At 48.0% G+C, this 22507-nt stretch overlaps 1 protein-coding gene across 3 annotated transcripts in view; it reads right to left on the reverse strand.

Moving 5' to 3' along the window:
* Nucleotides 1-21855, reverse strand: part of PMVK (phosphomevalonate kinase) — a 65448-nt gene extending 43593 nt beyond the window's left edge. Inside the window, exons 1-5 of one of the 3 annotated variants that reach the window (XM_004002561.6) lie at nucleotides 21696-21855; nucleotides 19196-19259; nucleotides 16485-16637; nucleotides 11872-12001; nucleotides 4898-10721 (exon numbers count right to left, since the gene is read on the reverse strand). In XM_004002561.6, the coding sequence (XP_004002610.2) occupies nucleotides 10585-10721; nucleotides 11872-12001; nucleotides 16485-16637; nucleotides 19196-19259; nucleotides 21696-21790 (579 nt within the window). In that variant the 5' untranslated portion in view covers nucleotides 21791-21855 and the 3' untranslated portion in view covers nucleotides 4898-10584. Of the gene's footprint in view, nucleotides 1-4897; nucleotides 10722-10985; nucleotides 11126-11871; nucleotides 12002-16484; nucleotides 16638-19195; nucleotides 19260-21695 lie in introns of those variants that run through there. The other 2 variants (XM_012182536.5, XM_060414815.1) reach the window with 2 other exon arrangements.
* Nucleotides 21856-22507: the final 652 nt, after the last annotated feature.

Below are 22507 nucleotides of genomic sequence, written 5' to 3' on the forward strand. Positions count from 1 at the left end.
AGGGACGGGGGAGTTTGGTGGGCTGCCGTCTATGGGGTCGCACAGAGTCGGACACGACTGAAGCGACTTAGCAGCAGCAGCAGCAGCAGGCAGTCAGGGCAAAAGCTAATAGTTTTGTCAAGAGAATGCACTGGTCATAGTAAACACCATTTTCCAACAACACAAGAGAAGACTTTACACATGAACATCACCAGATGGTCAACACCAAAATCAGATTGATTATACTCTTTGCAGCCAAAGATGGAGAAGCTCTATACAGTCAGCAAAAACAAGACCAGGAGCTGACTGTGGCTCAGATAATGAACTCCTTATTGCCAAATTCAGACTTAAATTGAAGAAAGTAGAGAAAACCACTAGACGATTCAGGTATGACCTAAATCAAATCCCTTACAATTATACAGTGGAAGTGAGAAATAGATTAAAGGGATTAGATCTGATGGACAGAAGGCCTGAAGAACTATGGATGGAGGTTTGTGACATTGTACAGGAGACAGGGATCAAGACCATTCCCATGAAAAAGGAATGCGAAAAAGCAAAATGGCTGTCTGGGGAGGCCTTACTAATAGCTGTGAAAAGAAGAGAAGTGGGGAGAAAAGGAAAGATATACCCATTTGAATGCAGAGTTCCTAAGAGTAGCAAGGAGAGATAAGAAAGCCTTCCTCAGTGATCAATGCAAAAAAAATAGACAAAAACAATACAATGGAAAAGACTAGAGATCTCTTCAAGAAAATTAGAGATACCAAGGGAACATTTCATGCAAAGATGGGCTCGATAAAGGACAGAAATGGTACGGACCTAACAGAAGCAGAAGATTTTAGGAAGAGGTGGCAAGAATACACAGAAGAACTGTACAAAAAAGATCTTCACGACCAAGATAATCACAATGGCGCGATCACTCACCTAGAGCCAAACATCCTGGAATGTGAAGTCAAGTGGGCCTTAGAAAGCATCACTACGAACAAAGCTAGTGGAGGTGATGGAATTCCAGTTGAGCTATTTCAAATCCTGGAAGATGATGCTGTGAAAGTGCTGCACTCAACATGCCACCAAATTTGGAAAACTCAGCAGTGGCCACGGGACTGGAAAAGGTCAGTTTTCATTCCAATCCCAAAGAAAGGCAATGCCAAAGTATGCTCAAACTACCGCATAATTGCACTCATCTCACACGCTAGTAAAGTAATGCTCAAAATTCTCCAAGCCAGGCTTCAGCAATACGTGAACCATGAACTTCCAGATGTTCAAGCTGGTTTTCAAAAAGGCAGAGGAACCAGAGATTAAATTGCCAACATCCGCTGGATCATTGAAAAAGCAAGAGAGTTACAGAAAAACATCTATTTCTGCTTTATTGACTTCAAAGCCTTTGACTGTGTGGATCACAATAAACTGTGGAAAATTCTGAAAGAGATGGGAATACCAGAACACCTGACCTGCCTCTTGAGAAACCTATATGCAGGTCAGGAAGCAACAGTTAGAACTGGACATGGAACAACAGACTGGTTCCAAATAGGAAAAGGAGTACGTCAAGGCTATATATTGTCACCCTGCTTATTTAACTTCTATGCAGAGTACATCTTGAGAAACGCTGGGCTGGAGGGAAGCACAAGCTGGAATCAAGATTGCTGGGAGAAATAGCAATAACCTCAGATATGCTGATGACACCACCCTTATGACAGAAAGCTAAGAAGAACTCAAAAGCCTCTTGATTAAAGTGAAAGAGAAGAGTGAAAAAGTTGACTTAAAACTCACATTCAGAAAACGAAGATCATGGCATCTGGTCCCATCACTTCATGGCAAATAGATGGGGAAACAGTGGGAACAGTGACAGACTTTATTTTGGGGGGCTTCAAAATCACTGCAGATGCTGACTGCAGCCATGAAATTAAAAGACGCTTACTACTTGGAAGAAAAGTTATGATCAACCCAGACAGCATGTTAAAACGCAGAGATATTTTATTTATTTATTAAAAAGCAGAGCCAACAAAGGTCTCTCTAGTCAAAGCTATGGTTTTTCTAATAGTCATGTATCATGTGAGAGTTGAACTATGCAGAAAGCTGAGCGCTGAAGAATTGATGCTTTTGAACTGTGGTGTTGGAGAAGACTCTTGAGAGTCCCTTGGACTGCAAGGAAATCCAACCAGTCCATTCTGAAGGAAATCAGTCCTGAATATTCACTGGAAGGACTGATGCTGAAGCTAAAACTCCAACACTTTGGCCATCTGATGCGAAGAACTGATTCGTTTGAAAAGATCCTGATGCTGGGAAAGACTGAAAGCGGGAGGAGAAGGGGATAACAGAGGATGAGATGGTTGGATGGCATCACCGACTCAATGGACATGAGTTTGAGTAAACTCCGGGAGTTGGTGATGGACAGGGAGGCCTGGCATGCTGCAGTCCATGGGGTCACAAAGAGTCAGATATGACTGACTGAACTGAACTATAGGCATTATTTATTCTAGCCAAAAAGTGTATCTCTCACCTCACTCCTCTCAGCAGAATTTAGCACCAAATTTCCTTTGGCTGTTTCCAAAACCGAAATCCACTTTGAAGGGATGAGAATTTGCCATTGTGGAGTCCAGCCACTCAAAGTAAAAACACTGACAGAGACAACCTCTCTGTTGAGGGGGATCCTTCAGGCTGGCTCTTGGATATATGAGACAGTTTAAATTTCCATCTCACTTCTCCATAATGCTTTACAGGGAACAATGCGCACCAACTTTTTTCTCTTGAAATATGTCCACGTTCGGCCTTGGAGAATGCCAGAATTTGAATTTCAAAAGTGAAGGCCAAGGGAAAAAAAAAGGCATCCAGACAGCAAAAGGAGGTTACCTTCAAAGGAACAAAACTCAAGGTGACCTCAGACTCCTCAACATTAAACACCAACCGACAGGGGAACCAGGTCATGAATCCTAAGCCAGCCAAGGCAGTGTCCACGTGTAGAGGCAACAGAATGCCATTCTCTCATTCACAGGGGTTCAGAAAATTATACCACCCTCATGCCCTTTTTGAAAAAATATTTGAAGGCAAGTAACCATCTGAAGAGGAACTAAAATACAAAATTCAAAAATGGGGAAGTTGAGGTAACATGGAAAAACTAGGAAGTGTGCAGTAAACCAGTTAAGTCTAAAAAATAAATTATTGTTGGGGAATTTCCCTGGCAGTCCAGTGGTTAGGACTCCACTTTCACTGCCAGGGCCCAGGTTCAATCCCTGGTCAGGGAACTAAGATCCCACAAGCTGCATGGCATGGCCAATAAACAATAAATATTAGGATCAACATATATACACTATTGATATCATGTACAACATAGATAACTAATGAGAAAACTAAATGGGAAAGAAATCCAAAAAAGAGAGGATACATGGATATATATGTAGCTGATTCACTTTGCTGTACAGCAGAAACTAACACATTGTAAAGCAAATGTACTCCAATAAAAATTAATTTTAAAAATAATAAATAATTGTTGTAAACGTGTTTTAACACTAGATTTTAGCCATTTATATGAAATTCCAGGACAGGCAAAATTAATATATGGTGAAATTAAAACAACTGTTGTTTCTTGGGGGGACAGGGGTTGACTTCCTAGGAAGGATTAAAAAGAAGCCTAGAGTGAAGAAAACATCTCTATTTTATAAACAACTTTTATTAAACAGGTATGCACATTTGTCAAAACTTGAATTGTACACTTAAAGTCAGTACATTTCACTGTATGTAATGATGTCTCAATAAAAATGAATACCTCGACTCTTAACAATCTATGAATACGGTGTAATCTCTGCTTTTTAGGTCATCTTTAATTTCTCTCAGCAATGCTTTACAGATTTGTACAGATCTGTAGATTTGTACAGATGCTGTACAGATTGTGTATATCTTTTATCAGATTTACCTCTATTCCATGTTTTTTATGCTATAGTTAATTTGCATCATTTAAACTTTTTAAGATTTTTTATTTTTTATTTAGTTTTCGGCTGCACTGGGTCTTCGCTGCTTAGCGGGCTTTTTCTAGTTGCAGAGATCAGGCGTTCCTCTTCATTGTGGTGTGAGGACCTCACACTGCAGTAGCTTCTCTTGTTGCAGAGGACAGACAGGCTCTAGAGCTCAGGCTCAGTAACTGTGGCACATACATTTAGCTGCCCCGAGGCATGTAGAATCTTCCTGAGCCAGGGATTGAATCTCTGTCTCCTGAATTGGCAGACAGATTGTTAACCACTGGACCAGTGAAGCCCTATTTTAATTTTTGCTTCTTGCTTATAAATAGCAATACAATTTATTTTTATCCATTGATCTTATATCTTGAAATCTTGAACTCACTTATCAATTCTAGTAGTTTTTTTGGAGACTCCATCAAATTTTCTGTATAAATGATCATGTCATATGTGAATAAAGACATTTTTACACTCCCCCTACCAATCCAGATGCCTTTTCTTTTTCTTATTACAGACTAGACTCTTCAATATGATGTTGAACAGATAATAAGAGTAGACAACCCTGCCTCATTTCCCAGTCTTAGAGTGAAAGCATTTGGTATTTCACTGTGAAGTTTGCTGTTAGCTATAGGGCTTTTGTAGATGTTCTTTTTCAGGTAAAGGATGCTCCATTTTATTCCCAGTTTGCTGAGAGATTTTTATCAAAATTGAACATAGGAACATAGGATTTGTATCAAATTAATCTTATAGAAATGCAAATAAAATGTTCATGAGATTCCACTACCTACCTATTAGAATAGGTAAAATTAAAAAGACTGAGTATTGGTGAGGATCTGAAGCAACTGGAATTCTCCTTCAGTACTGGGGAGCATGTTGTACCACCGCTTTGGAAAACAATGCGATGGCTTCTTAAAAACTTAAGAATGTATCTATCCAAGAGAAATGAAAATACATATCCACACACAAAAATGTTACCTGAATGTTCATAGCTTCTTTATTTGTTATATCCAAACACTGGAAAGAACCCAAATGTTCAACAGGTGAATGAACAGACAATGGTGGTATATTCATACCACAACAGCAATAAAAACAAGCGAACTATCCGCAGGAACCTGCAGTGATGCAGATGGATCTCAAAACTTACGCTGAGTGAAGGAAATCAGACCAAAAAAGGCTGTATAGTGTACAGCTCATTTAGACAAAGTAACTGAAAACGACAACTAATCTACAGAGACAGAAAGCAAATCAGTAGTTGCCTGGGAACAAGGGTTGGGAGAGGGAGGGTAGACACGGTGAAGTTTTTGAGGATGATGGATACGTCCATTTTTTTTTTAATATTTATTTATTTGGCTGCACCGGTCGTTAGTTGCACACAGGATCCCAGATCTCCGTTACAGCATCTGGGATCTCTAGCTGCAGCACGAGAGAACTCTCAGCTGTAGTATATGGGATCTAGTTCCCTGACCAGGGATCAAACCCAAGCCCCCTGCACTGGGAGCTCGGAGTCTTAGCCCCTGGACCACCAAAGAAGTCCTGATATGACCATCCTAACTGTGACCACGGGCATATACAAATATCAAACCTTGCCAAATTGTGTACTTCAAATACGTGCAGTTATTATATACCAATTACACCTCCATTTAGCAGTTTAAAAGCAGAGTAATAAAATTTTAATAGAATGTTAGTGATACAAATCATTATTATTAAGAACACATATATATATTAAAAATAACTTAAGAGCAATACTCTGAGATCATAACCATATACAAAATTAACAAAGATTAGGAGGGTGGGGAGAATGTCTTGAAACAAAAGGAGTTAAAACTCTCATCGTAAGATAGGGCATCAAAACTCAGGGTTATTATTGATTTTGGTATTCAGAGAAATTTCAGGGTTTTTTTTAAAGTGCAGAGAATCTTCAAGTCCAGCAGAAGTGACTCTAGTTAGCCACTGGGTCTTCCCACGTTAAGAGGCATCAGTGCCAACCTGTGGAAGGATGGGGAGCAGACTCGCTGGCTTCCCAAGTCACATCCTGTGACTCTTTCAAACACTCCAAGCCAGGAACCAGGTCAGCACCCCTACAAGGGACATATGAGAACCACCAACCACCCTACGTCCCCTTCTCTGCTTCATCCCTGCTTCCTGGGAATTTAAACTTAATTAACAACAATCAGTGATTATAGGGCAATTCCACTGCTGGGCAGACATCTGAAGGAAAGAAAACAACTATTTCAGAGATATCCGCACCCCCACGTTTATTGTAGCATTATTCACACTAGCCAAGACATGGAAACACCCTAACTGTCCATCAGTGAGTGAATGGATTAAGAAAATGTGCTAGGTTTACACAGAATGGAATATTTTCAACCAAAAAGGAAAAAGAGGGAAACCCACCTTTGGCAGCAACATGGATGAACTTTGAGGGCATTACGCTAAGTGAAAGAGTCAGACAAAGAAAGATAAATGCCGCATGATCTCACTTACATGTAGGATCTAAAAAAACTGAACTCAGAAACAAGAGTAAAATGTTGGCTGCCAGAGGCTGGGAGCTGGAGAAATGCAGAGATGTTGGTTAGAGGTTACAAACTTTCAGTTACGAGATGAGCAAGTTCTGGAGATCTAAGGTACCACACAGTCACTATACTTAGCAACACTGTATTATATACTTGGAAGTTGCTACCTGTCCTCACCATCACCCAAAACAAATGACTGTTATGTGAGGTGACAGAGGTGGTGGTGTTCAGTCGTGTCCGACTTTTTGTGATCCCACGGACTACAGCACGCCAGGCTTCCCTGTCCTTCACTATCTCCCGGAGTGTGCTCAAACTCATGTCCACTGAGCCAGCGATGACATCCAACCATCTTGTCCCCTGCCCCCATTTTCTTCCTGCCTGCAACCGCTCCCAGCAGCAAGATCTTTTCCGGTGAGTCGGCTCCGCACCAATTTCGTGGTAATTATTTCATAACAGATAATATGTATCAAAACATCATGTGTAGGTCTTAAATTTATAAATATTATATGTCAATTACAGCTCATTAAAGCTAGGAAGAAAGAAAAACAAATCAGTCATCTCTCAGTCTGGTACAACGCTGAGGGGGAAGTGACCTCACAAGTGAAGTGAAAGTTGCTCAGTCATGTCTGACTCTTTGCAGCTGTATATAGTCCATGGAATTCTCCAGGCCAGAATACTAAAGTGGGTAGCCCTTCCCTTTTCCAGAGGAGGATGTTCCCAACCCAGGGATCAATCCCAGGTCTCCCGTATTACAGGCAGATTCTTTACCAGCTGAGCCACAAGGGAAGCCCAAGAATACTGAAGTGGGTAGTCTTATCCCTTCTACAGCAGATCTTCCCTACCCAGGAATCAAACCAGGGTCTTCTGCATTGCAGGCAGATTCTTTACTAAGTGAGCTATCAGGGAAGGCCTCAAAAAGAGGGGCCCAAAGAGCCAGAGTCTCTGCCTTGGAAAGGACCCCAGCAGCCTCAAGACCAGCAGGAAGCAGAGGTTCCAGGCCCAGAGCGGGTGGTAGGGGGGCTGGATCAGAGCCTCTGCTGGGAGGTGAGGAAACATCCGATGCATGAAATGACCACCCACAGGATTCCACCGTGTGACTCCTACAGCCCCAGCTCGCCCTGCCTCCAATCACATCCATTTTCTGAAGCCCACTGTTGACCCACAGCTCTAGGAGACAGGACTACAACTACGAGATGGACATGGCCCTACCATCAGGGAGTTCCCCTTCCAGTGAGAATCCCAGAGGGAAGACACGTGATGGGGCAGGGCAGGTGCCCAGGGGTGAGTTCCAGACCCTTAGCGCTGTGGTTAGAGGTGCCACTCCACCAACAGCCGGGCAGTGGTCCTCAAGGAACAGTAGGTGAGAGGCGATCTCGGCCTTCTCCCCGGGGCTATCCAGGCTCTCTAGCCTCAGAGCTGGTGGGTGAGCTGGGGGGCCCGGGGACAAGCGGAGAGCTGTGTCTCACAGAGCTTCAGAGCCCTCGACACGGCCACTTGCTGGCCAGGCCCAGGCTTCGAAGCAGCTGCGCCCTCTCCTCCATCCCCGCTCTGCCGTCTAATGGTGGTGCCGGCCTCCATGGGTCACCATCCACAGAGGCCTCCCTCAGCATCTGGAGTGCATGGACACTGCCGTTAAGGTCACAGCTTCAACCAGCTTCAGTGTCTCCGTTCACATTTCAAAAATTGATATAGCTGAGATCAGCTGTCTACCCACTGAGAGGTGGCCAGAGTGCAAAGACACTGCCCATCATGACTTCAGGTCTATCTTTATGGGTGGAGCTGTTCTCAAAGAATGGCAACTGCTGTGAGCTGGGAACTAACCTGATGGGCATTTGCCACAACATGTATCCCTACTGATCCCACCCAAATGATTCGCTCCAGTTTAAATGAAAAGCCCAAGGGCTGGCTGGGTGCTGGGCGCCTGGCTCCCTCAGTGATGACAGCTGGGCAGGCTCTGGGGACCCGCCCCTGAGTGCGCCACCAGCTGAGCTCTGCCTCTTCAGCAGGGCCTGGGCACTCATAGAAGAACACAGACTGGGTGATGGACCAGTGCTCCCGGGCAGAGAAACCGGCCAGCCCAGGGACTCCTCCTCTTAGCCTCGGCCTCGGAGGGCAAAAGTTGAGCCTTTGGACTTTGCCCTTCTTTGTCAGAACAGAGAATAACATTTGTTTTGGTGGAGGCTTCCAGCAACATTGTGACCGGACCATGACCTGACCTTAAGAACAAAGGATCTGACGCCAAGAAGCTTGCAACAACTAACCACGCCGCCCTTTCCTATAAAAGAGCTTTGCTGAAAGCTTTCCGGGAGTTGGGGGTCTTTTAAGGTAGAAGCCACCCGTCTCCTTGCGTGGCCCTGCAGTGAACCTCTCTCTGCTCTAAACTCTGACATTTTGGTCTTGTCTGGCCTCATTGTGTGTCAGGCACACAGCCTGGCATTCAGGAATGGACACAGGCAAGACAGATTAACATAACCTGGGGACCAATCAGCCGGGGGTTGGGGACACAGACAAGTCCACGGCTTTCAGGCCTGCGGGAGAGCCAGGGGACTAGTCTCAGGAAGAGGTAATCTAGGGAGGAGATGTGGGCAGGGATGTGTAGAGTTCACTAAGGGTCACAGTGAAACCGATGGAATTTCCTTGGTTGTCCCCTTCTCAGTGTGAACCATCAGATTTTACAGGAGAACAAAGTCAGTGCCACAGAGGTGGTGGGCCCAGGCTACGCAATAGGATGGCCAGGATGGCCATGCGGCTTTGCGCCAAACCCCAAAGGTACGTTGGCCAAAGGGAGTCAGGAGTCAGGCGGCCTGTGTTCTGGCCAGAGTACCAACATTTACTAATCCTCTACCCTGGACAGGTTGTTTACTTCTCTTGAGTCCTTGGCACCTGCTAAATGCAGATGAAAATGTCCTCCTTGAATATTTCACAGAGTAGCTGTGAAGAATCTGGAAGAAATTTAGATATTGTATAAGGCTCTACTGGAGAAGGCAATGGCAACCCACTCCAGTGTTCTTGCCTGGAGAACCCCAGGGACGGGGGAGCCTGGTGGGCTGCCGTCTATGGGGTCGTAGAGAGTTGGACACAACTGAAGCGACTTAGCAGCAGCAGCAGCAGCAGAAGGCTCTACGGGCTTCCCAGGTGGCACCAGTGGTAAAGAACCTGCCTGCCAATGGAGGAGGCATAAGAGATGCGGGTTTGATCCCTGGGTGGGAAGATCCCCTAGAGGAGGGCATGGCAACCCACTCCAGTATTCTTGCCTAGAGAATCCCATGGACAGAGGAGCCTGGCAGATCACAGTCCAAGGGGTCGCAAAGAGTTGGACATAACAAGTGACTTGGCACACACACATAAGGCTCTATAAATAAGCGGGGTCAAGTCCAAGGACTCCTATGGGAAAGCTGAGGTTACATGACTTGCCCAGGGCCTCTCAGTGGTTACCAAGGGCCATCCAGCTCTGGTGCCTCTGGCTTTCTATGACACCGCAGCCCTTCTGGGTGCCTGCTGGTGGCACTTTCTGTGGAGCACGGAGCCTCTCTTGGGGCCATCCCAGCAGATGAGACCCTCAGACTCCAATCCTGCCTCAGACATACACAGGCTTGTTACCCGAGTGGCCCAGATCAAGGTCAGCCTCTGCAGGAGATGCTGCAGCCCAGGGGGGGAGACAGAGCAGGAACCCAGAGCCACCAGATCAACCCAGACACTATGGAGCCCCACGCAAGCTGAGCTGTCATCTGGGAAAAGAGAGATGTCCAGTTCTGAGCAGGTGCTCCAGAGAGGTTTATGATATCCACAGGGGGGAGCCCCAGGCTCCTGCTCAGAACAAGGGGTTGAGAACATCCAGTCAGGGAATCACGGCCACCCCAGGCTTACAGGCCTGGCACCTGTGGAGATGGTGACACTCTGCTTCAAACACAGCCAACTCCCTCCCCTCTGCCCTTTAAGTCTCCTTGTAAAGAGGCAGGGCTGTCCTTTTCATGACGAAATGAGGTCCCTGGCGGTTTCTTGTCTGACACCTATCAGCCCCCAGAAAGCTTGACCCAGGCCCTCTGTCTGCTCCCCAACCTTGGCCAGCGTCAGCAACCGCATGTCCAACACAGTCAGCCCACCCTCAGCCCAGCGGCCCCCGGCCTGCTCCTAGAAGCTGCCGGCTAAAGTCTGGAGCGGACAAATTCTATTAAGTGCTCCAACTGCTCCTCCAGGTGCTGCTCATCCCCGTGGTTCTCAATGACCCAATCGAAGGTCCCGAAGTTGTCCAGGCCACACTCTGACTCAGCGTCGTCCACCCCTGCGGAGAAGTATGGCAAGGTCAGGCCTGTCCCTCCCAACAAACACAGGGCATCGAGGCCTGCGGGCCCCACGAGAAGCCACCCTCTCTTGAACACTCCTCAGCCCCTCAGAGCTAACCACCATGCACCCCAGGGGGCGCTCCCACACCCCTGAAACACTGGGACATCAGATCCACCGGTCCATAGCCACCTGAGCCCCGCAGAGGGGCCCACTGACATCTTCACTTGTCACTGCCATCTCAAACCACAGACAATCCAAACGGTAATTTTGTTTTCATTTTATGTAAAGCCAGTCGTGTCAGTTTCGATCCCGACATCTCCAACTCAGGCCCCTTGGGAGGCAGCATGCGCCATTCTCAGTGAGGCTGCTAACAAGGGCATCCACCTGGTGGGTCCGCTGTGACTATAAAGTGAGATAATGTGTTCAAAGTGCTTAGCCCAGGCCAGAGTGAGTGCCCAGGAGATGAGTGTGCCTAGACACTCAGTCATGACTCTGTGCGACCCCATGGACTGTAGCCCATCAGGCTTCTCTGTCTGTGGGATTCTCCAGGCAAGAATGCTAGAGTGGGTTGCCATTAGGAAGCTATTCACCTCATTTAGGAAGAGTCAGACCCACTGATCCAAGTCACAGTGACCCGGGGCAGGGAAGACACCTGAGCTATGCCCCTGAACTGTCAGAGAACAGGTCCTGGGCTGGCACTACTAGGGCCATCTAGGAAAGCTTCCTCTCCCTGTCCCCCACTGTGTTAATCAAACAGGAGTGAGGTTTGTCAGGCCTGCCCTCTGACCCACTGTCAGTGCCCACTCCAGGCTGCAACACAAAGGTGAAGGACCAGGGGCAGCAGAGGGTCCCAGACAGACCTCCAGAAGCCCACTGGCCTAGAAAAGACAACCCAGGTAAGGGAACCAGGCCAAGGTCACAGGAAAACCTTTACCCCAAGGACACCATCCTCTACTCAACTCCACTTATTAATCTGGAGGCACTCCCGAGCCCCAGACCTCAGACTTCTTTTTATAGCCCCCTGCTCACACCCCCAGCCTGCCAGGGAGACAGCGGAAGACCGAGAATGTGGGAGGGGGTAGCCCGGTCTACGGTGGGCCAGCCAGCCCGCATGCTGAGCCCTGGGGCAGAGGTTGTGAGCAGCTCACCTGGTGTGAACACCCAGCCCCGCTGCTGCCGGCTCTCCTCCGTGGCCACCACACGGACCGTCTGTGTCACAGCCCCATAGGCCTCCTGAAACCACTGGATGTCAGACACCCTCCGTGTATCACTCACCAGCTACAGGAAAAGAACATAAAGCAGTGACCAACAGGACATGGTGCAGGAAGCAGCAGGGCCGGACGCTTGAGCTACAGGGGAGAGAGGGAGACCTGGCCCCATGCCCAGTAAGCAGGAGCCCAGACTACAGAGCCCAGACAAGTGTAGCCTCACTCCCTACGATCACCCAACCAGCTGGAAGGGACATCCGCTCCTCCCTTCAGGCATCCCTCCCTGATCAATGCAGCCTGAGGCCTGCTCTTCCCACACTGTGGGCTATGGTGAGCTGAAGAGGCCTCAGGCTCTGAAATCAGATCAGCCAGTCATTTTACAGATGAACAAACCCAGGCCAGAAACAAAGACACCTTCATCAGTCCCTGCCCCTAACACCTTTTAAAATGGAAATGTGACCTCATCAGTCCCCTGCCCTAAGTCCCTCCAAGACTTCCCACCATTTTAATAAAATCCAAAGCTCTCACCCCAAGCTTCCAAGGCCCTTTAAGATCTGACACCTATTTCCTGTCACCTTCCCTTCATTCATTCTGCTGCGTCCAGCTGACAACCTTGCCCTTTCTTAAACACCCCAACCAGGTCTCCTTCTCAGGGCCTTTGCACTTCCTTCTCCTTCTGCCTGGCTCCCTCACTTCAGAGAGGTTTCTGCTCAAATATCACCTCCTGGGACAGGCTGACCCTACCACCCTGGCTCCCTCCCTGTCCCTCTCAATTCTGATATGCTGTTTAGTCTCTGACCACTAAGTATTCATGAAACCATCATTATCTCTTTGTGTTGACTGTCTGATCCCTGCTCTGTAGAGTAGCTCCATGAGGGGAAGGACTGTGTCTTACTCACTACTCCGTCCCTGGCCCATAGCACTGCCTGACACACAGGGAGCGTTCAGGAGCACAAGGTCTGAAGGAGTCTTTTGGCCCTAGAAAAGAAAACAACAGTTTCAAAGGCCCTTGCTGAATCATCTAACTTCGGAGAAAACAAAACAGAACCAGGTCCCGCCCTGATGCTCCAGGCCGGTTGCATCTATCTGGGACTTATCACCCCCTGTCCAGAAACCTTCCACCCCCTACACCTGCCCAGAAGACTTATCACCCCCCGTCCAGAAACCTTCCACCCCCTACACCTGCACAGAAGACTTACCACCCCCTGCCCAACTACAAATGCCATCTCAACTAAAGAATACCCAAAACATCCCGCCTGATTAATGTTTCCCTTATCGCTTCCACAAGCCTCCCTATAAATACGAAGCCTCCCTGATCCCTCTCCGCACTCAGCCTGGTCATTAGGCCGACTGTCACCCCTCCTTGCCTGAATAAAGGTAACCTACGTCTGTTGAGGTCATCTTTCCTCTTTCGGCCTCAGCCCAAACTGTACCTTACACGGTCAATGAATGAATGAATCAGTGAATAAAGAGGCCAGATGTTCTTGTCCAAGCTGCAGGGCATGTTCGCTCAGCCAGTTATTAAACAAATACTATGAAGGGAAGAATACTCACGCCAGCATTCTTGCCTGAAGAAACCCATAGACAGAGGAGCCTAGCAGGCTACAGTACTTAGGGTTGCAAAGAGTCAGACACAACTGAGCGACTAACACACACCTGTCAAACACCTACTGTGTGCCTGGCACTGTGTTAGACTCTTGGAGTAGAGTTGTAAGCAGACTGGGTACTTGCCCTCAGGGAGCTCACAGTCTAGTGGGAGAGACACTCTAAACCAGCAGCTTCACTAATTACTGTGCAATCACAGCGCTTATCAACTTGCATCTGGACCTTAACACTGGGAAAACAAACTCCTGGTTTTCTTCCCAAACTCGTTCTGCCACATCATCCCTGTCTCAGAAAATGACAACTCCAGCTGTCCAACTGCTCAGAACAAAATCCTTGGACTTGTCTCCTGTCCTTCTACCCTGAAGTGAAGTCGCTCAGTCGTGTCCGACTCTTTGCGAACCCATGGACTGTAGCCTACCAGGCTCCTCTGCCCATGGGATTTTCCAGGCAATAGTCCTGGAGTGGATTGCCATTTCCTTCTCCAGGGGATCTTCCCAACCCAGGGATCGAACCCGGGTCTCCTGCATTGTAGACAGACGCTTTACCGTCTGAGCCACAAGGGAAGTCAGCCATCATATCAGGAAATCCTACTGGTTCTATGCTCAAAACCTGTGCAGAATTTAGCCCTCTCGCCACTCCTCCACCACTCCAAGTCAAGCCATGGCCACTCTGCTGTCCTGTGGAAAGATCCTCGGCCTGGCCTCTCTGCTTCCACTCTTGCCCTCCTCCCAACAGCCAGGAAGAGCCTCTTAAATCTTCAGTCAGTTCAGTTCAGTTCAGTCGCTCAGTCGTGTCCGACTCTTTGCGACCCCATGAACTGCAGCATGCCAGGCCGCCCTGTCCATCACCAACTCCCGGAGTTCACTCAAACTCAAGTCCATTGAGTCAGTGATGCCATCCAGCCATCTCATCCTCTGTTGTCCCCTTCTCCACCTGCCCCCAATCCCTCCAGCATCAGGGTCTTTTCCAATTAATCAACTCTTCGCATGAGCTGGCCAAAGTATTGGAGTTTCAGCTTTAGCATCATTCCTTCCAAAGAACACCCAGGACTGATCTCCTTTAGAATGGACTGGTTGGATCTCCTTGCAGTCCAAGGGACTCTCAAGAGTTTTCTCCAACAGCACAGTTCAAAAGCATCAATTCTTCGGCCCTCAGCTTTCTTCACAGTCCAACTCTCACATCCATACATGACCACAGGAAAAACCATAGCCTTGACTAGACGGACCTTTGTTGGCAAAGTAATGTCTCTGCTTTTCAATATGCTATCTACATTGGCTGTAACTTTCCTTCCAAGGAGTAAAGTGAAGTGAAGTTGCTCAGTCATGTCTGACTCTTTGCGATCCCATGGACTGTAGACTACTAGGCTTCTCTGTCCATGGAATTTTCCAGGCAAGAATACTGGAGTAGGTTGCCATTTCCAAGGGGTAAGCATCTTTTAATTTCATGGCTGCAGTCACCATCTGCAGTGATTTTGGAGCCCCCCAAAATAAAGTCTGACACTGTTTCCACTGTTTCCCCATCTATTTCCCATGAAGTGATGGGACCAGATGCCATGATCTTCGTTTTCTGAATGTTGAGCGTTAAGCCAACTTTTTCACTCTCCTCTTTCACTTTCATCAAGAGGCTTTTGAGTTCCTCTTCACTTTCTGCCATAAGGATGGTGTCATCTGCCTATCTGAGGTTACTGATATTTCTCCCAGAAATCTTGATCCCACCTTGTGCTTCTTCCAGCCCAGCGTTTCTCATGATGTACTCTGCACAGAAGTTAAATAAGCGGGGTGACAATATACAGCCTTGACATACTCCTTTTCCTATTTGGAACCAGTCTGTTGTTCCATGTCCAGTTCTAACTGTTGCTTCCTGACCTGCAGATAGGTTTCTCAAGAGGCAGGTCTTAAATCTTAGGTCATCCTTAAAATTTTTTTAAACTTAAGATCAGATTATGCTTCTCCTCTGCTCAGAACACTCCAGTGAGTCCCCATCTCACTCAGAGCAAACTCCAGGCTCTTCCAGAGAACCTGCATGACTTGACCTCACCTCCTGCCACTCAACTCTCACCTGCAAAAATCCATCTAGGTCACCCCTGACTTCCTGCAGGTCCTGCTCAAATGTCATCACGTTAGTGAGGCCTTCCCTGATACCCTTAACAAAGCAGCAACCAGGGCCTCCTCATAGCTGTGGCCTGCTTTCTTTTCCCCTTAGTAGCTATCTCCACATACTCTACATTTATTTAGGGCCTAACTCCCTCTACCCCCAGCGACAATGTTTGTATCCTGAGAGTAGGGACTTCAGACTTTCGCATGATGTAGCCCCACATCACCTGGAACCAGTCCTGGTACAAGAAGGTACCACTGGCTGCCAGAAAGAATGAAGAAGGAAAAGGGTAAGGAGCTACAGGAGCACCTGAGAGGGAGCATCAGTTAGGACCTGGGTATCTGGGAAGGCTTCCCGATGGAGGCGCCATGGACGCAGAGCTGGACAGAACCAGGTGAAGAGGGAAAGGAAGAGCGCTCCAGGCAGGTAGAAGGACACGGGCGGAGGCCCTGATTCCAGAAGGAGGTTGATTTACTTGAGGAACAGACAGAAAGCCAATGTTGCTGCAGCTGAAGGAACAAGGAAGCTAGAAGGGCAGCAGGAGCCGATCAGTCAAGGCCCAGAAGTTCATGTTAAGGATTTCAATTTGTCCATCAGAACGGTAGGACAAAGGGTTCCAAACTTGACTTGGTTTGTGTTTTTAAAAGGTCACTCTGGCTGCTGTGTGATGAATGGATCACAAGGGACAAGAGCTGAAGCAGGGACCAGTGTGGGGGCTACTCCAACTGTCTGGGTGAGAGACAGCGGGGCCTTAGGCCAGGGAAGTGGCCATGGAGAGAGAAATGGACATATCTGGGGAGGGATGGAAGGCTGGGGAAACAGATTTTCTCAGTACCACCATAGAGCCCACTCACCCAGACAGGCTGGCAGACACCCTCCACAATCTTCCTGCAGAAGAAGCCTGGGTCAGCCTGGCGCTTCTCCTCGCCCCAGCGGATCATGTCCCTCCGATAGGCCTCCTTGTAGGTGCTGGCATCCAGGAGTCTATGGAAGTCCAAGCCGTGCTCCTGCCCAAAGCACATTCTGTTTATGCCACCAGCCTCTCAACCTCGCTGGTCTCCCCTAAAACAGAAAGAGGGTGCCCCGCCACCTCCACCTTGACCCGCCCTCCCTGAGGGCTGCTGCAAGGACTCATGAGGTTGTTGCCAGGACAGAGGCCTGCAAGGGAAAGGGGCCTAGAAACTGAGAAATCCCGAGCACTGGCAGATAGATGGAAGAAAAGTCTTGAGGGCATCCAGAAATTGTTTTGGCTTGCCTTTAAATGTGTGATGTGGTTTTCTGTTCTGCAACAGTTTTGCCTTCCCAATTATTTCTGGCTTAAACTAGTCCTGAAATTAGTCTGCCTCCCTTGGACACACAGTCTCAGCCTTCACCCAGAAGTGGGCAGTCTCAAAACACTGCACTCCGGATCCTTCCACTACCCCTTCTGGCATTGCCTGTCCCCCTCCCAAAGCCCAGGAGACCGGGCTTCCCTGTCTCTTTCCCCTGCCCCCATCTCCTTCCTCACTCCCAATTCCGGGCACCTTTGCTGAGTCAGCCTCATTATGTTTGGCTCTGGGCACTCCTGGAACCCTGAGGCAGGAGGGGCAGCTCTGACGCCCTAGGAAGCTGCTTCTAGGCAGGCCTCCCTTTCTCCAGGGACACTGCAAGCAACAGGGTCCATCAGAGGGTCCCAGAATGGGAGGGTTCAGATTCCAGCTCCCCTGGCATTCAATGCAGCAAGACCCTCTCCCCAAAGACTCAGCCTCTTCATGGGCAAAATGAGGGGGCCATGGCCCAGCCAGTCAAATCACCTGCTACCACCTTGTTCCAAGGTGAGGCCAACAGCCATCTCCCATTCATAAACTAGTTTCCCACGTACTCTACCTTGGGAGAAGGTTAGCTCCCAGGGGCATTATGGTTGGCCTGTCAATTATATTCCCCACTGCAACTGAAGAAATCAATGCGTTAACATTTCATTTTGCATGTGTTTTGTAATGGGTGTAAGGGATGAAGTGGTGCTGGACTTAAAAACAGCAGGGGCAGGCTGGCCTATCAGAGTCTCCTATTGGGGTTTTAGAAATGCCAGCTCCTGCCCACCGACCCTACCCCACCCTCCAGCCTGGCTCAGCAGTCTGGACTGGGGCCTCATTTGGGAAGTCTGAAAGCAGACCAATGTTATTTAAACTGTTCCTCTGAGCCCTGGGGTTTGGAAATGTCAAGCCCTATTTGGGAAAGCTGAGCGCCTCCCCTCACTCAAAATTGCTCCCAGTCTGTCTACTGGATACAAAGAATCTCCGCATCCAATTTCATTTGGGAAAGGTTCCCACGAGGAAAAGATTTTGAAAACCACAGACTCTTGTTATCCCAGGCCCACCCAGGCTGCCACCCTACAAATGGGTCTGTTGTGCTGGTGGGAGAAGACCAATGGTACAGCGAACAGATTCATTTTGTGTGGACTCAGCGGTCCAGACACGGGCCAGCCGGCCAAGGAACCTTAAGTACAAGAAGGACACACCTAGAGGTCAAGGACGGAAATGCAAGCGAAGAGCAGGCTCTTCATGGTGTGGGGAGCTGATCCCAACTTCCAGGCTCCCTCTTTAAAATCTAAGGTTCTGAGATTCCTGTTTATTTTTTTACAGTCCTATTTTTTTTTTTAATCTACATGGTTCAAAACTCAAAAAATAGTTAACAGTGAAACATCTCCATTCTCTGTTCCCCAGCCACATAGCTCCCCTCTTGGAGAGAGCCAGAGGTCCAGTCTCTTATGTACCCTGCCCAGGCTTTTACACAACCCAAGCATCCAAAATGGTGCTGAATGTGCTCCATATGTATCTGTTGAATGGCTGAATATATGGGCAAATATGTTTACAATTTTCCCCATTTTTATATAAATGCAGCATTCTCTATGGTATCCCCACATGGCATAGTGATAAAGAACCTGTCTGTCAGTGCAGGAGACATAACAGATGTGGGTTCCATTCCTGGGTCTAGAAGATCCCCTGAAAGAGGGCATGGCAATCCACTCCAGCATCCTGGCCTGGAAAATCCCATAGAGAGGGGAGCCTGGCGGGCTACAGTCCATTGGGTCACAAAGAGTTGGACACGACTGAAGCAAATTAGCAACAGCAGTGTTCTCTAAACACTGTTCTACATCTTGCTTTTTTTCACTTAACAATGTAACTTGATAACTCATTAAATTTGTAAGGGGAGAATTCCATGGGTTGGGGCGGGCCAACTTTAGAGGGGGCTGGGGGAGGTCTGTGTCATATTTTTTGAATAAGGGTACAGACTGTTACCAATAACACAGCATCAGAGCTGCCAACTCACATCTACAGCCTTTTCTAGACACATTTTCCTGACCATCCTCTAGGGAAGGTGGCCTGAAGTGAGTAAGGCCAATGGGAAAGAAACGTAAATGAAAATGCCACCCTATAGGTCCACCTATAGAAAGCAGAGAGCTGTGTGTCACCCTGCCAGCAGGGGTTCATAGGGACCCTGCTACTGACTCAAGCAACAGCACAGCAACCAAAGCTTGGGAGCTGGCTCCTTCCAACCCACCAGGTGCCACAGAGCTGCCACCTACCTGAGCGTACTGCTCCTTGAGTGGACCGGAGAGCCGGAGGATAGCACACACGGCAGCCCCTAGCCTGTGAGACAGGGAGAGCCGAACCCCATTAACCTGAGGCTTCCAGGCCCCAGAAGAGTGAAGCCCCATTTCAGCTGTCAGTACCTATATAACCTTGCCAGGTCTCAACCTCCCTGATCTCCTCATCTGTAAAATGGGATAACAATGTCTGTTCTGTCTCCCAGAGGATTAACATGAAACTCAAATGTGAAAAAGCCCTGAAACGCTTAACAAGTAAGACAATTAAAAGTATAATTACGGTGTGAAGATCCCAGGAATATTCAGGCTGGATTTGGTTACTGCTGGGCTCCTGAACTTGTTCTCTCATAGCCAGGGGTATCTCAGTCTTAAAGGATTTGGTCTGCACACATAAACAACTCATTCATTCACTTGCTCAATTTACTCAACCAACTATCTGTTGGGTACTGTATTTGGATCCAGGTGATACAAATGCGAATAAGCTATGCGATTTCTGGGGCTTCACTATTGGTCCAGTGCTTAAGACTCCATGCTTCCACTGCAGGGGGCACGGGTTCAATTCCTGGCCAGGGAGCTAAGATCCTACCTGCCACACGGCCGAAAAAAAAAAAAAAGATACATGACTTCTGCCCAAACACTGACATGGTGAGGTGGGTGTTCTTATTTCCATGTTTCAGGTGAGGAAACTGAGGTTGAGGGAGGAAAACTGACTCACCCAAAGGACCACTGCAAGTCAAGTACTAGTAACAAAGCCAATATTATAAAATGCATCCTAGGTGGCGCAGTGGTAAAGAATCCACCTGCCAACGCAGGAGACATGGGTTCAATCCCTGGATCAGGAAGATCCCCTAGAGTAGGAAATGGCAGCCCACTCCAGTATTCTTGCCTGGAAAATTCCATGGACAGAGGAGCCTGTCAGGCTACAGTTCAGAGTGCTGGAGAGTCGGAGACGACTGAGCACACACATATTGGAAAAATGAAAATAAAAGCCAACATTTAGTCCCAGTGCCTGTGCAGCTGTGTTCAGTTGCTAAGTCATGTCTGATTCTTTGTGACCCCAAATACTGTAGCCCAACAGGCTCCTCTGTCTTTGGCATTTTCCAGGCAAGAATACTGGAGTGGGTTGCCATTTTCTACTCCAGGGATCTTCCAGACCCAGGGATCAAAGCCCAACGTGTCCTGTGTCTCCTGAACTGGCAGACGGATTCTTTATCACTGAGCCACCTGGGAAGCTATGCCTGTAACTAGGTGCTAAGAGTTGTGCACATTATCTCATTTAATCCTTACAACCACGCTATTATCTCCAACTCATGGATGACAAAACTGAGGAACAGAATGCATAAGAAACTTGGACAAGATCATACTCGAATAAACTGATGAGTCAGGATTTGAATCCCAGCAGTCTTAATTCCCGAGTCTGTGCTTCTGACCACAAAGTGATTGATGTGCTGGGTTGAGAAATGTAACTTGGGAAAAGGTGACAGATACTTAGTGGTGAAAGATTCAGGTGGCAAATTCTGCCTTGGATTTTCTACAACCTCTTAGACTCCCCATGGTGCCCAAAAGCAGCCTCCTAGCACCCTCAACACACTGGCCTTCAACAGGAGAGAAGCCCCATTCCACCTTCTCTGGCTTCTGTGCTCTGCTTAGCCAGAAAAAAATGCTCCCACACAGAACATCTTCCTTTGGGAGAAAACCTGCTGAAATTCCCTGGTGGCCCAGGGGTTAAGACTCCACACTTCCACTGCTAAGGTCTGGGATGCGATCCCTGATTGGGGAACTAAGTCTCAAAAGCGAGCAGGCAGAGGCCAAAAAAAAAAAGACACTTAAACAAAAAAGTATTAAAGAAGCAATAGGGAAAAGCAAAAACAATCCATTCCTTAGAGCTAGAAGAAAGCTGAATTTGAGTCCTGGATCTACCAACTTTGTGTTCCTGGCAGGTTTGGGTGTCGTTTGTCTTTTGAACTTTTCAGAGTCTCCTTTTTTGCATGTGCAAAATGAAGATACTGACTAAAAATAACACCCAGTACCTAACAACAGTATCTGGCATACAATAAAAGCTCAATAAATCCCATCAGCTAGGTGGAGTACTAGCTAAGGATTTGTCTGTGGAGTCAGATACAATTGGGGTGTGGTCTGAGGCAAATCCTTTATTTGTGACTCAGTTTCTTCTTCTGTACATTACCTCGAATTACTGTCTGGGGGATTAGGAATGGTGTATAAAAAGCGCCTTGGTAGCAACTGTTACTAATACTTCTCGAAAGATCTATAGCCCGCCTGGTTCTTTGAGGGGGGGGCGTGTGTAGACTGCTGTTTTTCCTGACGGTGACAATCCTCCACTTCTGGCCAGCCAGTGGTCCTTCTGCCCTGCAACCTGAGGACCCCAACTCCAAGGCTCACTCCATCACACCCCAACACACCCCTCGTGTCACGTGATTCGGGGTCTCCCGGTCCTCCTCCTTCCCCACCCCACGGACACCTGCTCTGAAGCGCCTCGGTCACGAAGTCCTTCCCGGATTTCCTCTTCCCGCTGAACAGCAGCACCAGCCCCGGGACGCCTCCCAGCGGGGCCATGGGGTCAGCACGCTTTGCGATCCCTAAAGCTAACTTTCCCCTACCCCTTAAATCCGACCACTGGCACAGAATGGACGCGGCCACTCGGTGGAGCGGCGACAAGGAGGGGTTCCGCCCCCGCCCCCGTCTTCTTCATGGCCGTGGAGACGATAGTCAGCCAGCACACGTGCTTCCGCGACTTTAAATTAAAGCCTGCGCAAGTGGAATACGGAGAGACAGAATGTTAATTCCTAGGGCAGCCTTCTTCCTTAAAGAAGCTCCCCTACCAGAACTCATTTGGAATCGCCCAACCCGCCCACAACCTGACGTCACGGCCACGCCTTCTTAGCTGGCACGCGTGACACGTGGGGAGGCGGGAGTTGGACGCAACTATTCTCTTCCCGGGGTGGTGACGTCTTAAAATTTCCTAAGTGAACCTTACACTGCCTTCCACATAATCCTACAAACACACCAAAGAAAGAATAAACTTGTTCATATTGCGAAAGCTTTCAGAACTACCTGTTTATCTGTTCATTTTAATGCATGTGCTAAAGCAAATCCGTATATGCCCCCCACAGTGAAAATAGGTGTTTCTGGATGTGAAATAAGGCGAGGACTCGAGGGGCGTGTCTTGTGACGTCATGCAGGGGCGGGGTTAGTCAAACGCTTTATTTTATTGTTAAATGGCATTTATTAAAGTCAGCGAGGCTACTGCAGTTCGACACTTTAAGCCAAGAA

The sequence above is a fragment of the Ovis aries genome, chromosome 1 (assembly GCF_016772045.2).
Source record: "Ovis aries strain OAR_USU_Benz2616 breed Rambouillet chromosome 1, ARS-UI_Ramb_v3.0, whole genome shotgun sequence".
NCBI lineage: Eukaryota > Metazoa > Chordata > Mammalia > Artiodactyla > Bovidae > Ovis > Ovis aries.